Source organism: Aedes albopictus, chromosome 3 (genome assembly GCF_035046485.1).
Source record: "Aedes albopictus strain Foshan chromosome 3, AalbF5, whole genome shotgun sequence".
Taxonomy (NCBI): Eukaryota; Metazoa; Arthropoda; class Insecta; order Diptera; family Culicidae; genus Aedes; species Aedes albopictus.
The window spans coordinates 214,671,242-214,687,915 of NC_085138.1; the positions used below are offsets into that span (position 1 = coordinate 214,671,242).

A 16,674-nucleotide genomic window follows, 5' to 3' on the forward strand; every position below is an offset into this window, starting at 1 on the left:
AACACGGAAATAAAATTGTAGTGATTAGATTATGTTTCTAATATAACACAAAATTAACAAAAACTTCAACATCGTTTCCAAAGGCAAGATGGTAATTAGGTCATACAAATTCGCATAATTGCCTTTTACACTTTAAATTTACTTTAAGTGTTCATGTAAAGTAGTGATTACCTTATATACAGCGTATAGCTGCACGCATACTGTTTCAGTTCCGTGGTTACTTGGGTATGTATATTAAAAATACACCAATTTACTTAAAGTTCATAAAATAAATTAAATTGCTATAACTTGTTTTCTACAAGCAGTTTTAGGTTAAACAAACGTTTTTCAAAGCTCATTAAATAATGAAAGCTTCATGTAAAATAGCCCGATCTTTCCCCAGTTCGAACCACTGATAGACAACTAGATGATCAACTTACAGTACAAATTTTTGACTCTTTGATGCACCTAACAAAAAGTTATAGCTAGTTGAGTATTTTAAATGAGAAAATTTTGTACGTTTGCGGAGGACTGAGTAAAACTCGATGAATTTAGCTATGAAGAATCATTATCTGAGAAATAATATAGCGCATTTAGTTCACCACTGGACTATCGCACTAGTTTTCACGAGTGCGAAAACGCTAATAAAAGTGCGCGATTGCATCAAATCAACTCGGTGTCTTCAGAGCACTTGTTCTCCATAGATTGAAGAAATAGTGTGCCGAAGACATCAACCTGATTTGATGCAATCGCGCACTTTTATTTACGTTTTCGCACTTATAAAGTCGCAGTTCGCAGTCCAGTAGTGAACTAAATGCGGTATATAATGTTTACAGTTTATAAACATTTGATCATGCTACGCATAAGTTCTAGTTGATTGGATTGTTGTACAAATTTTGAACACAACAGTTTAAACTATCCAAGGGCATTGCATACTTTTAGGCGTTTATCGGTGTTTCTGCCCAAATTCACAAAATTGCTTCCAATTCGCAAAAACACGCTTTGCTAAGAGATTCAGCGACAGTGAATCAAAATTCAACCATTGCGCAACAATAATGACAATGTCGCAACCTGTATTTGTTGCGACAATCCACCCAATGCGACATAAGTTTGCCCCAGCTTGAAAATAGTAGGATAAACATCGTTTGTTTGAGTTTGGATGGAGATGTTTAAGCCTTGCATTGCGATTTTCGAACGGTAACTTCGAACCGGTAAACACTCCAGCTCTGGCGAAGCTCTATCATCAAACAGTTCCGACTTTGGGTTAGTAATTATTGATTATTCACGAGTTGAAAAGTACGCAACAAATTCAGCTTCCGTTTTGTCTGCAACAAAAATTTCGAGATCATGTCATTGTCTGTTACCAGTAGGGGAAGACGGGGTAAGAAGGCCCGCCGGGGTAAGACGGACAACATACAGTTTACCATGAAAATGCCATTTTCTATAAACTTTCATCTAGTACTCTGTTCAAGTAAAAAATATTTGTCATTTTGAGCCATTTTGTGCAATGTTTATATTGAGATTTTCAAAACAAATACACAAAACAAAGATTTTGCTCCATGATGATGTATTTGATCTAATTTTGTCCCATATAACCTTAAGGGTTTTGATTCGGAAGAACGTTTTCAAATCAAAAAAGTAACCCGTTCATAACTTACCAGGAATGTTAACAAAACATAAGAGGAACGGGATTGAGATTTAAAACAAAAATCCTTATAAACTAGTCTCATAAGTAAAATCTGTCCAAGCGGGGTAAAAGCGACCACCTCGAACGGGGTAAGACGGCCACCCCCCAGATCATAGAATAATATGGCTGCACCCAATTTACCGAAAATTGTTTGTTGAAAATATGCCATTTCACATAAATAAACTCATATTTGCGTTGTTTGCGCTGTACGTAACCAGAAACAACATTTTTGTGATGTAAATGGGTGTTTGAGTATCCAAATTTACGATACCCGAATAAAAATAATCAAAGGTAACCCCCGGACAATTATGTTAACCAATTTTCCATGTGAGGGACTTAAGGGAGTCATATCTTATTTCAACGTATAGAATTCAAACATTTCTAATCACTATTATTTAAAAAAAATAGTGATGGTTCTTCTTACCCCGCTGGTGGGCCGTCTTACCCCGTCGTCAAAAAAGAAGTGCTTTTTAATCACATTTTCAAATGGCTCAAAATTATAAAAGATTCAACAGCACGAATCGAAAAATAATTTTCTTGCATGCCCACCACTTTGAAAAATGATATGCAGTGTTGAAACTAGTGTAATTCATTGTCAGTGTTATGTTATGATTTTTTTGGCTTAGGGTGGCCGTCTTACCCCGTCTTCCCCTAGGGATAAAGAGTAATCGTCGCGCCTTCTTTGTTGCTTGTTTTGTGCCTCTTTTGTCTGACAATTCTCTTCACTGTTCAGGGACGTATTTAGATTTGACTATGCTTGATCTACCGAGAATCAGCGGCCATTCTATGAAAAAAATATTCAAAAAGCAGTTTTAGAGCAGATTGCTTAAAGGCGTTGATGATGCTATGCTATGCTATGCTAGATTGTTTAAGGGCGTTTGTTCGCGCACATAAGAGCGTCTGTACTGATCTGTCGGTATCTGATTAATCACTGGAGTTCCGGAAATGATAATCACTGGATAGTACGCGGTCTGTCTAAATGCTTGGTTTTATTGGTCGGAATAATCGGGTCTGTTTCACACGGAACTTATTGGTCTGATTAATTTTACAAGTACTTAGCTGAACATTAACACGGTAACTTGTATTTCTTGGACTGTAACACTTTACAACGGACGCGGGACTTATTACAAGTACGGTTTGGACGGATACTTCGAAACAACTATATTGCTACTATATACTGACAATGATACAAGGATTGATACTGATTTGGACTAGAACATGGCAGTGGTTAAATATTGTTTGGCTGACTATTGAACCCTTTGGTGCATTGTACTGCATGAAGAAAGCGCTTATGTACTCGGTCCATTATTTCTGATGGTTACAATTACTACACTGTTGCATTTTTCTTAGAGTACAGACTAACTTCTCTAATGCGGATCAAAACCTAACTTTAAGCCTAAACAGCGTTGATGAATGGCAAAAATATCAATTTTTATCTTTTGCCCAAAAAGTTTCATACATACATACATTTATTTGTTCAACATCATTAAGACAAGACATAATCAACAATAGTATACGCCACAACACTCGGTTTATGGCTGCTGCTCTCCATCCTCGGTCGCGCCCAATGCTCGCCAAGTCACGCTCCACCTGGTCCGCTCATCGTGCTCTCTGCGCTCCACGCCTTCTTGTGCCAACCGGATCCGTTGCAAACACCAGCTTTGCAGGGTTGTTGTCCGGCATTCTTGCAACATGCCCTGCCCACCGTATCCTTCCGGTTTTGGTCACCTTCTAGATGCTGGGTTCGCCGTAAAGTGCAGCGAGCTCGTGGTTCATCCTTCTCCGCCACACACCGTTCTCCTGCACACCGCCAAAGATCGTCCTTAGCACGCGTCGCTCGAAAACTCCGAGTGCTTGTAGGTCTTCCTCGAGCATGGTCCATGTCTCGTGCCCGTAGAGGATCACCGGTCTTATTAGCGTTTTGTACATGGTGCATTTGGTGCGTGGGTGAATCTTTTTCGACCGCAGTTTCTTCTGGAGCCCGTAGTAGGCCTGACTTCCGCTGATGATGCGCCTCCGAATTTCTCGGCTCACGTTGTTGTCAGCCGTCAGTAAGGATCCGAGGTAGACGAATTCCTCCACCACCTCGAAAGTATCCCCGTCTATCGTAACATTACTACCCAGACGGATCCGGTCGTGTTCGGTTCCGCCTACCAGCATGTATTTTGTTTCTGAGGCATTCATCACCAGTCCGACCTAAGCTGCTTCGCATTTCAGGCGGGTGTACAGTTCTGCCACCGTTCCAAATGTTCTAGCGATAATGTCCATGTCGTCCGCAAAGCACACAAATTGACCGGATTTTGTGAAAATCGTTCCCCGGCTGTTGAGCCCGGCTCGTCGCATCACACCTTCCAGTGCGATGTTGAAGAGTAGACATGAGAGTCCGTCACCTTGTCGCAGTCCCCGGCGAGATACGAATGAACTGGATAGTTCACCCGAAACCCTTACGCAGTTTTGCACACCGTCCATCGTTGCTTTAATCCGTCTAGTCAGCTTCCCAGGAAAGCCGTTTTCGTCCATGATTCTCCATAGCTCTGCGCGGTCGATACTATCGTATGCCGCTTTGAAGTCGATGAACAGGTGGTGCGTTGGGACCTGGTATTCACGGCATTTCTGGAGGATTTGCCGTACGTTAAAGATCTGGTCCGTCGTCGACCGGCCGTCGATGAAGCCGGCTTGATAACTTCCCACGAACTCATTTGTTTTAGGTGACAGACGACGGAAGATGATCTGGGATAGCACTTTGTAGGCAGCATTCAAATAGTGATCGCCCTGAAGTTCTCACATTCCAAATGGTCGCCTTTCTTGTGAATGGGGCAGATTACCCCTTCCTTCCACTCCTCCGGTAGCTGTTCGGTTTTCCAGATCCTGACTATTAGCCGATGCAGACAGGTGGCCAACTTTTCTGGGCCCATCTTGATGAGTTCAGCTGCGATACCATCCTTACCAGCTGCTTTGTTGGTTTTGAGCTGGTGAATAGCATCCTTAACTTCCCTCAGCGTGGGAGTTGGTTCATTTCCGTCCTCCGCTGCACTGGCGTCGTCGTTCCTTCCGTTGCCGTGGGCTCCCGTGCCTACGTTCTCCACGCCGTTCAGGTGCTGATCGAAGTGCTGCTTCCACCTTTCGATCACCTCACGTCCGTCCGTCAAGAGGCCTCCGTCTTTATCCCTGCATATTTCGGCTCGCGGCACGAAGCCGTTGCGGGATACGTTGAGCTTCTGGTAGAACTTCCGTGTTTCTTGGGAACGACACAGCAGTTCCATTTCTTCACACTCCGCTTCTTCCAGGCGGCGTAAAAAGTTTCATATAAACTTGATTACTCTTCATATGTATAATTTTGATCTACGTTTGCCTTTTGCTTAACTGATTGACAGAATCTATGTTTTTTTTTATTCTTCAATCACTTAACCTAATTTACAGCTCTATTGTCCACTAGGGCACTGCGCGAGCGATTCCAATTGGAAGTTGTACATACACTTTGTACAGCGCCTAAATGTATTCTATTTATAATTCTACTACATCGAACTGGTGGTCGATGCGCTGCTTTCACTTTCTACCCTATCATGGTAGAATGATGACCAACTGACGAAAGTGTCCAGACTGGGATCGAACCCATGACCATCTGCTTATGAAGCAAACGTGTAGCCACTACGCCACGGGCCCCGCACACTGGGGCAGAACGTAGTTATGGACAGACAAAACCTCTAGTGCTTTGGATATCCATCTTCGAGGTTTGGTGGCTTGAGAGAAGTGTCTGGTAAGAGTTTTGACTAAAATCTGGTGACTCAATAATTGATCTAGAATTGATCTTATAGAAGCGTCATAGAAGAAAACTTTCTTCTGTGAAATTGTTAATTCTGATTTTTTTGACATTTCTTCGGAAGACACTTATACTCTATAATGCACACGAAAGGCACAGTGGGCTACTTAACTGAAAAAGTCGAAAAAATCGATTTTGATCAATACTTCGAAGTAAAAAAATCAGAAAAAAATTCGAACGTTAGGTTAGCAAAAATATATAAGAAAAAGATTATTCCATAACAAAAATTTGCATAATCATGGAAATTGGAGGTTTTTCTTATTAAAATAACAAACAAAAGGTGATTTACAATTTATTTGATAGCTCATGTAGCAGCAGGTAGAGGCAGCTAATTTTTTGGCCAAAACATGTCAATACCACTAGCATCGAAACAGTGGGGAAAGAAAAGTGGGGTAACTCGGGGCTTTTGTTATATACTAGTATGAAATCATCTCGAAAATAAATGAAAATTAGCAATTGAGGCCGATTTTTTGAAAACCTAACATGATGTAAAACAATTTTCCGATTGTTTTTTAATGCAGCATGCCTGGAGAATTTTACTGATGAAGCACATCTATATCTACAGTATCGGACAATAAAAATGCACCAAAGCCGTTTTCCCATACAAACTAGTCAACTTTGGATTGCCATATCTCAGTTATGTCTCAACCGATTGTTTCGATTTTTCTGTGACGAACTACAAAACATTTCAATTTTCAAAAACTATTGAAAAAGTTCAGTGATAACTATTGATACAAAAGTTACAGATAGGTTGAATTTTGACAATAAAAATGCACCAAGACAAAACATTGAGTAGCCAAAAATGCTGAAGTCAAATCACTATGGTGTCTTCGGCAAATATGTTTCTTGTGTGATGACCAATAAATTTGCTGAAGACACCATAGCTATCTGACTTCAGCATTTTAGGCTACACAATTTTTTGTCTTGGTGCATTTTTATTGTCAAAATTCAACCTATCTGTAACTTTTGTATTAATAGTTATCACTGAACTTTTTCAATAGTTTTTGAAAATTGAAATGTTTTGTAGTTCGTCACAGAAAAATCGAAACAATCGGTTGAGACATCACTGAGATATGGCAATCCAAAGTTGACTAGTTTGTATGGGAAAACGGCTTCGGTGCATTTTTATTGTCCGATACTGTATATCTATATATATATATATAAATGAGTTTGAAGTCCCTTTGAGGCAACAAAACTCACGAACGGCTGAACCGATCAGGATGACTCTTGCATGGTTATATTCGTATTTATGGCGGCTGTGTTTATATGTAAAAAAAAAGTTACGAAAATCAACTTAAAAGTAGAGCAATTGTAAAATTACTGAAATAGTTATGAGCGGGGAAGAAATTCAAAGCGATCACAATAAAACCAATTTAGAGTGCGGTGTCAAAATGACTTCCCAGCAGTTGTCAAACAATCACAATCAAAATTGCAGTACAAAGTCTGCCGGGACAGCTAGTTTATAATAAAATTGGTTTGGCGCTTTTCAGGTCAGTATGTTCCTCATGAATGTATATCTAGATTTTTATTGAGAGGGACCTCAAGTAATAATATTTTTGTATCTATATATGTACTCATATTAAAGCGGAAGGTGGTGAAACTAATTTTATGTGTTCGACTATTTTAGAACATATGCCTGATAAACGTAGCGAGAGAGCTATGGAACATATCGAGATTTTTTGCTGCAGTTCACGGATTGAAATTATCGTAAAATATATCAAATACTGATAATTCATTTGATTTAATCTATGTTTACGAATATATGCTCAATAATTAAATCTGATATTTGTTAAATCAGTAGGGTAATTCGCCAATTGTTGAACGGTTAGTACCGGCATTTTGGTTTTCGTTTGTTTTTCCGTGCATAATTCCACTTAAGTTGAAAAATATCCAGTGAACGTCTAGATCTACTTATCCCTTATACTGCCCATTGAATTTGTATACCCTTAAATTCCATTTTATAAGAGAAAATAGAACATTTGTATGGGAAGTCTGTAACCCAAATGTTGAACGCTTCCTTAAGCTAGCTCATCCTAATGTTGGACGGTTCTCGCCAATTGTTGAACGGTTGAAGCTTTGTTCGTAATTGATGACGTATAACCCGACATCAACCTATCATTCACCTGTTTTTATTTTGGCCACCAAACCCAACACAGACACGATAGTTACCCGATGTGGGTCCAACAGTGGTCCAACATTTGAGAAAATTTGACCCGACTTTGACCCGACATACGATATTTTTTCACTCTGGCGGACTTTCTTCCAGGTTTTTCGTGTTTTGTGCCCAGCTAGTCCGAGCTAGTGACAATTCATTTAAATGACAAGGAATCGCACATTTGAAGTGAGCTCTAGTGGACTGCAGTCGTTTTAAACATGACAAGATGCAAACATAGCTGAAAAGATTTGATTAGAAGCGAAAACGACAGAAGAAAAGTACGCCTTTAAAAGCCCCTGAAACTTTCCTGGAAACCCATGGGACCCACTCAACCCCCAAGAACACTCATGGAACGACCCTGAAATCCCTTGAAAACCCGTGGGTTGCTCCCTTGAAATACTCCTTGGACCCCCATAACACTCTGAATTCCTCTTGAACACCTCTGGAACGCCCTTGAAACCCATTGAAAACCACTGGAATCTTTCTGAAGACCACTGGAACACTCCTAGAACATCCCTGGAACGCCTTTGAAACCCCATGCAATGCACGGTTAGGTAAAGTGAAAAAAAATTCTAGCAGTCATGCTAACATCGTAGGTTATGCCAGTGTTCATTATGGATCATGGATGCATAATGATAGTGTGATAAGAAAAATATTTTTTCAAATTAAATTACAATGAAAATGTGATTTTAAACAATGTTAAATTGTTAATGACATCCTTCCATGTCTTGTTACTATGGTGTGCTTTTGATATTTGTGGTCGATTTGCCCACAAAGCTTATTTCATAACAGCAATTTCTTAAAATTAATATTAAGAATTGTGCAGTTTTCGTGTCATCAGCGGTACAAAATTTTCAATAATTTTTTTTTACGTAAAATATGTATAATTTTGTAACTTAATTAGAGCAATATCGTGACCCACATGGATATGCATCTACATCATAAGTTTACGTTGGATGAAAATTACTTAAGTAAGTTTATAATAAAATATTCAGAAACTGTTCAACATTTGGGTAGTGTTCAACAATTAGCGAATTACCCTAATACTGTTGAAGCGCACTTACAATTATTAGATATTTATTTGTTTGTCAAGACGTAGGGTATAAATCAATAAAAATAACATATCTAGATGCACATTCACATGGCATATACTGGCCGGAGCAGCACTAAATATGTATTTATTGTATTCATGTTTTATCACAGTAATTACCCAGACATGTTACATTAAAAAAAAAACAATCGGAAAATTGCTTTACATCATGTTTGGAGTTCAAAAAATTGATCTTAATGGTCGATTTTCGTGATGATTTCATACTAGTATATAGCAAAAGCCCCGAGTTACCCCACTTTTCTTTCCCCACTGTATCGATGTTAGTGGTATTGACATGTTTGAGCCAAAAAATTAGCTGCCTCCACCAGCAGCTTCATGAGTTATCAAATAAATTGTAAATCACCTTTTGTTTGTTATTTTAATAAGAAAAACCTCCAATTTCCGTGATTATGTAAGTTTTTGTTATGGAATAATCTTTTTCTTATATATTTTTGCTAACCTAACGTTTGAAATTTATTTTCTGATTTTTTTTATATCAAAATATTGATCAAAATCGATTTTTTCGACTTTTTCAGTAAAGTAGCCCACTGTGCCTTTCGTGTGCATTATAGAGTATAAGTGTCTTCGGAAGAAATGTCAAAAATATCAGAATGAACAACTTTGCAGAAGAAAGTTTTCTTCTATGATGCTTCTATAAAAAGCTGAAACTGATCTAGATCAGATGCAACTTATCTAGATAAATTATTGAGTCACCAGATTTTGAGCATTAGCATTAGCATTAGCATTAAGCGAGTCGCACAAATTCGTAGGTGGTACAGTCCTAGACCGCTGTTATGAGGGTTGCCTCCTTCCCGTCCGAACCAAAGCACAAAGATTTGGGACTAATCTCTGACTCTTAGACAAGACTGACGCAATCCTCCAATGGTCGAGCACTGTCCTGCCACGTCCTGGCGACTGCTGAGGAATGGGAAAGGATGGTTAGCTTTGGACACCTATGAAAAATGTAGACAACTCTACGATCTCTCAGGCCTAGGTGTCACGGGAATTAGGGTGCTGTTTATTGTTAGACTGCTTCGAATCAGTTGTATGCCCAATTCATCTTGGTTTTCTCGTCATATTGTTGGCATTTGGTTGAATTACTAGATTCTTCGGTTGATAATCTGAAATATAAAATAATATTAACATCGTACGTCAAATAAGCTACATATTAGTGATACGCTCGCCACAGTTACATATTTTTAAAATATTATTTATATCTTACGATACATGTACCTGAATCCTGCTGAAATAAAATGTTAATTAGCAGTACATTGAAACACAAATATTACTAAACACAAGGAAAAGAGCATCAAACTTTGATCTTGGAATATTTAAAAATACGGTAAATATCAAGATCAAAATTTGATTTGGTAGATCTTACACCGCAGCGCACCATTCTAAGGTGACCTACCCACGTTACGGGGTAATTATTGAGTCACCAGATTTTAGTCAAAACTCTTACAAGACACTTCTCTAAAGCCACCAAATCTCTAGGATGCATATCCAGAGCACTAGAGGTTTTGTCTGCCCATAACTGCGTTCTGCCCCAGAGTGCCCCGGCAAAGAATCTATGTTATAAGATCCAAAATACAATACCTCCCGCAAGATCAACGGTAGGTACCCGCATTATCAAAGATACCATGTTTTGCGGTAGCCAAATGTTTTATACATGCAAGTTACATACTTTCGCACATCGATTTCTTTTTAATGTTGAACTATCGGCGAAGTACAGTGACCCCACAATTTATGAATCGGCAAAAATGACCACAGTTTATGGATCACTCATTTGATCAACATGGTGATTCATAAATAGTGTACAAAATTAAGGTGATTCATCGGTGTGGGGTACTGTAATTGTTAACCAATCGAAACAAATTTCCTAATTCACACTGCAATTTTTCTTCTCTTTTTATTCAAATGAAATGGTACTAACTGTGCATTCAATAGAGAAAGAAATGCAGTAGTATGATTTTGAGCATAAAATCGTTGTTATTTTTTCAACAATGATGGTGAATGCTTCAACTGAAATTCAGAATGGCCTAGAGTGCTGCAAAAACCTGATCAGAAAACGCCAAATTGTAGGCAAAGTTCTACTCAAAAGAAATGATACTCCAACCTTAAAACGTCTGTTGCAGTGTTCTCAATCAAATACCAACGCGAAAGATTGAAACTGCTATTACTTTTTGCAAAAGCGATCATGCTATCGCTAGACAAACATGCCTTACCAGAATAAGTCCCGATATATAAATATCTTCATTCTTCAGTTCAGTTCAGTGAAGTAAAGTGAATTTTTTGAAGCATTTTTTGGCGTATCTAGTGAAATTTGCTGGTGATTCTATTTATTTTGGTTATTTTCTGAAACATTTTTCGGCATATCTAGTGAAATAAGCTGGCGTCAAATTGATTCTATTTATTTTGTTAATATTTCTGAAACATTTTTTGGCGTATCTAGTGAAATTGGCTGGCGCCAAATTGATTCTATTTATTTTGTTAATGTTTCTGAAACATTTTTTGGCGTATCTAGTGAAATTTGCTGGCGTCAAATTGATTCTATTTATTTTGTTAATTTTGTGAAATATTTTTTGGCGTATCCAGCTGGCGCAAAATTGATTCTATTTATTCTGTTAATTTTTCTGAAACATATTTTGCCGTATCTAGTGAAATTTGCTGGTGATTCTATTTATTTTGTTAATTTTTCTGAAACATTTTTTGGCGTATCTAGTAAAATTAGCAGGCGCCAAATTGATCCTATTTATTTTGTTAATTTTTCTGAAACAGTTTTTGGCATATCTAGTGAAATAAGCTGGCGTCAAATTGATTCTATTTATTTTGTTAATCTTTTTTGAAATATTTTTTGGCGTATCCAGTGAAATTGGCTGGCGTAAAATTGATTCTATTTATTTTGGTTATTTTCTAAAACATTTTTCGGCATATCTAGTGAAATAAGCTGGCGTCAAATTGATTCTATTTATTTTGTTAATTTTTCTGAAACATTTTTTAGCGTATCTAGTTAAATTTGCTGGTGATTCTATTTATTTTGTTAATTTTTCTGAAACATTTTTTTGGCGTCTCTAGTAAAATTAGCAGGCGCCAAATTGATCCTAGGGGGATTCACTTAACAGCGTAAACTGATTAAACTGATTAAACGTCGCGATCACCAAGGCAATCTTTGATTATTTCATTCGCAAAATCATGAAACATTTCAAATAATCAGAAAATCATGGCTTACGCAGCAATTTAATCTGTTTAGTGAATACCCCTCCTATTTATTTTGTTAATTTTTCTGAAACATTTTTTGGCATATCTAGTGAAATAAGCTGGCGTCAAATTGATTCTATTTATTTTGTTAATCTTTTTTGAAATATTTTTTGGCGTATCCAGTGAAATTGGCTGGCGTAAAATTGATTCTATTTATTTTGTTAATTTTTCTGAAACATTTTTTGGCGTATCTAGTGCAATTTGCTGGTGATTCAATTTATTTTGTTAATTTTCCTGAAACATTTTTTTGCGTATCTAGTGAAATTAGCTGGTGCCAAGTTGATCCTGTTTTGCTTGTTAATTTCTCTGAAACATTTTTTGGTGTATCTAGTGAAATTAGCTGGTGCCAAATTGATTCTATTTATTTCGTTAATTTTTCTGAAACATTTTTTTTGCGTATCTATTTATTTCGTTAATTTTTCTGAAACATTTTCTGGCGTATCTAGTGAAATTTTCTGGCGCCAAATTGATTCTATTTATTTTGTTCATTTTTCTGTTTTGGTAGATCTAGTGAAATTTTCTAGTGATTCTTTTTATTTTGGTAATTTGTCTAAAACGGTTTTTGGTGTATCTAGTGAAATTATCTGGCGTCAAATTGATTCTATATATTTTGCTATTTTTTAACCATTTTTTGGCGTATCTAGTGAAATTTGCTGGCGCCAAATTGATTTTATTTATTTTGTTATTTTTTCTGAAACATATTTTGGCGTATCTAGTGATATTTGCTGGTGATTCTATTTATTTTGTTAATTTTCTTGAAACAACTTTTGGCCTATCTAGTGAAATTGGCTGGCGTCAAATTGATTCTGTTTATTTTGTTAATTTTCAGGTCATGTTTAGTTGGCGATTCAGTCATCAAATTGATTGAAAACGATGATTAAATTTTCATCCAATCGTTTTCAATCAATTTGATGACTGAATCGCCAACTAAACATAACCTGAAAGTATGCCTACAGTCGTTCAGAACCAGAAAATCGTTGTTAATTTTCTGAAACAGTTTTTGACGTATCTAGTGAAATTTGCTGGTGATTCTATTTATTTTGGTAATTTTTCTGAAACATTTTTTTGGGTATCTAGTGAAATTTGCAGGCGCCAAATTGATCCTAGGGTAAAAACACAAGACTTCGCCCCCCTAAAATTCTGCTCTAATCTTCGCCACTTCATAGCATAGCATAGCATAGCATGAATACTTGCACAAATCTTGGATGGAATTGCAAAGTTGAATATTTCCATTGACATTGCTGATGTCGCTACTATCTACAATGTCATAGATTCACTCAGCTCCACACACCTGGCCAAGTCCTTGCAAGCATTTATAAATCCCTTCATCAACTTAGAAAGAGCGTCTTCCAATAGATGAAAGGATGTTGAAAATAGCGAATTTTCAACTTCACAGCTAGTCGCGTTCGGTAATTTTTACCGAAATCTCAACAGCTGAACGTTCGGTAATGGTTTTTTACCGAAATTCTGCAAAAATTACCAAATTTCGGTAAAATGTTATCGTTTATCTGTCAAATTTTAACGAAGTTCGGTAAACGTCACCGAATTTCTCCGGTAAAAAACTTAACGGTTGAGATTTCGGTAAAATATTACCGAATTCGGTGATTTTATCTAAGTGTGTTATATGCAGTTATAAAGTAAATATACTGAAGTAGAATTATTTATAAATAAATAATATTGGAAAGATCTCACCAATTGTTGTGGGGTTTTTGTGTGGTTCAATGTCGATTTTATTTTGTTATTTTGTTAATTTTCCCGAAACATTTTTTGGCGTATCTAGTGAAATTAGCTGGCGTTAAACTGATTCTATTTATTCTGTTTTTTCTGCAACATTTTTTGGCGTATCTATTTATTTTTGTTAATTTTTCTGAAACATTTTTTGCCGTATCTAGTGAAATTAGGTGGCGTCAAATTGATTCTATTAATTTTGTAAATTTTTCTGAAACATTTTTTGGTATATCTAGTGAAATTTGCTGATGATTCTATTTATTTTGTTAATTTTTCTGAAAACACTTTTTGGCGTATTTAAACAGTCAAGTGCCCCCCTTTGCCTCCACCAATGAGTATAGCGATAGCGTAAATCTATAAACCTGCAACCAATTTGAACACATTTATTTGGGTATTGACATGCAGCCGATACGATAAATTTGTCTAAGTCTGACGTGGTCTTGATGCTAACGATTTGAACGGCGAATAATTTGATGCAAACTTATGTCTTTTTGATTGCAGGAATTAGCTGTGCAATGTATTCAGCGAAATGTCCGCGCCTTTCTTGAAGTGAAGGAATGGCCATGGTGGCGATTACTTGTCAAAGTTACACCATTGTTAAATGTTCATCGTACCGAAGAGCAACTCGAAGTTGCGAATAATGAGCTGCAACTATTAAAAAAACGGGTTGAGAAGATGGAAAACGAACGCAGCAAACTCAAAGCAGACAACGAAAGACTGGAGCTAAAGGTAAGTTTCTTACTTTAGATTTTTCGTTTCCTTTTAATTTGGTTGTCTACAGCATCTACACTACCCATCATAAGGGGGCATCCATTTTGTACGTCACGCTAAAATATGCGAACTTTGTTTTTCCAATTCGACTCTTCATACTTGCTAAGAAGCCAATCCTTCAAAAGATTTATAGCTTCTTTTACCGGCACGCTTGGGAATAAAGTAGTGACGTCAAACGAAACCATGATTTCATCGTCTTGAATATCACCAAAGACTTGCAGTTTACTTACAAACTCCTGAATATTATTCACCGAACGACTCTCAAAAGCTTTTGGCATGGATTGGAATTCTTTCACCAGCCAGTTTATGGGTAGGGGACCCTTCCGCTGAAATAATCTCTCTCATTTCGTTGCCCGGTGTATGCATTTTAGGTAGACCTTAGATTCTAGGCAGAACTGGATTTGATAGTTTGCGAACAGTTTATCATTGATGTTGAAACTGCCATCACACATACAATACCCACACAGTTGCAAGAAACGGCAAGAAATATTACAGAAGAGGTACTAGAGGTATACCGAGGTCAAGTAAAAAGAGGAAACAACAAGGAAGTTAAGATTTTGAGAGAACTTAAAGAAAAAGAGGTATGTAAAAGCGGATAAGGGGAATGCAGTAGTTATTTTTTACAAATAGGACTAATCCAGTTCTGCCTAGAATCAAAGGTCTACCTAAAATGCATACACCGGGCAACGAAATGAGAGAGATTATTTCAGCGAAAGGGTCCCCTACCCATAAACTGGCTGGTGAAAGAATTCCAATCCATGTCAAAAGCTTTTGAGAGTCGTTCGGTGAATAATACTAAGGAGTTCGCAAGTCAACTGCTAGCCTCTGGTGATATTCAAGACGATGAAATCATGGTTTCGTTTGACGTCACTGCTTTATTTCAAGTGTGCCGGTAAAAGAAGCTATAAATCTTTTGAAGGATTGGCTTCTTAGCCAGTATGAGGAGTCGAATTGGAAAAACAAAGTTCGTAGCTATATTTAATTGACACGACTCTGCATGGAAGAAACTATTTCAGTTTCCGAGGGAATTTTTACAAGCAAACAAAAGGAGCACCAATGGGTAATCCATTGTCTCCTTTTCTGAGCGAATTATTCATGGCAGATCTTGAGAATGTTTTGAAAAAGAAAGATTCGTTACCTAAGCGTTGGTGGAGGTACGTTGATGATGTTTTAGCATCATCAAGAAAGAAAGTTGCCAGAGATACTTGGAGCAATCAATGGCATTCATAAAGATATTATATTTACCCATGAAGAAGAGAAGGATAGTATTGTCGTTCTTGGATCTACTAATTGTCAGGAAATCGTCTAACTTTGTATTCGAAATTTATAGAAAACAAACGAATACTATGAGGGTTATTCCCAGAACTTCTAATTATTCCTATCAGCACAAAATGACAGCATTCCATCATATGATTCACAGGATGCATACTCTTCCTTTAAGTGATATAGGCAAACAAAAGGAAATGGACTATATTTTTGAAACGGCTAGGCTCAATGGATATAACGATAGTACAGATAATGCTATTATCGATAAGAAAAAGAGGATTTTTTTAGAAAAAGCATGACAATTCTTGCTACTGAACAAGATGAGTTGAAAAGGGTTGCGGTGAACTTTGGTGATAATATTACAAAACCATTAAGATCAAAATTCATGAACTTGGGTGTAGATTTAGTTTTCAGTAGCAGGAACTGAGCAACTGCAAGGCAGTGCAGCAAGTAGAAATCTCTGTCGAAGAACACGTAGTAGCGTCGAAGTGAGAGCTGAAGCACCTGGGTGTGATAATCGACGATCGGCTAAACTTTAATAGCAACGTCGACTATGCCTGTGAAAAAGCGGCGAAGGCGATCAACGCACTGTCGAGGATTATGCCAAACACCGGTGGTCCGAGAAGCAGCAAGAGGTGGTTGCTAGCTAGCGTGTCATCTTCGATACTGCGGTACGGAGTCCTGGGGTGCGGCGCTGAAAACAAAGCAAAATCGGATGAAGCTAAACAGCGCGTTCCGGCTCATGGCCATGCGAGTAGCGAGCGCGTATAGAACAATATCGTCGGAGGCAGTTTGTGTGATTGCAGGGATGATCCCGATCTGCATCACCTTGGAGGAGGACATCGAGTGCTATGAGCGGAGGAGGACCAGCCAAGTGAGAACGTTGGTGCGAACGGCCTCAATGACAAAGTGGCAACAGG

The 16,674-nt window shown here is 37.6% G+C and overlaps 1 protein-coding gene across 18 annotated transcripts in view; it reads left to right on the top strand.

Annotated features, from left to right (window-relative positions):
* LOC109405099 (unconventional myosin-XVIIIa) overlaps positions 1-16,674 on the top strand; it is a 1,227,991-nt gene that overhangs the window by 711,488 nt on the left and 499,829 nt on the right. For 17 of the 18 annotated variants that reach the window (XR_009999527.1, XR_009999528.1, XM_062861168.1 and 14 more), the window contains one exon: positions 14,219-14,446. The exons of the other annotated variant lie outside the window; for it this stretch is intronic. Coding sequence is in view for 15 of the 17 variants with exons in the window: in XM_062861168.1 (XP_062717152.1) it covers positions 14,219-14,446 (228 nt within the window). In the remaining 2 variants the exon portion in view is untranslated. The remainder of the gene's footprint in view (positions 1-14,218; positions 14,447-16,674) is intronic. 18 annotated transcript variants of the gene reach the window in all.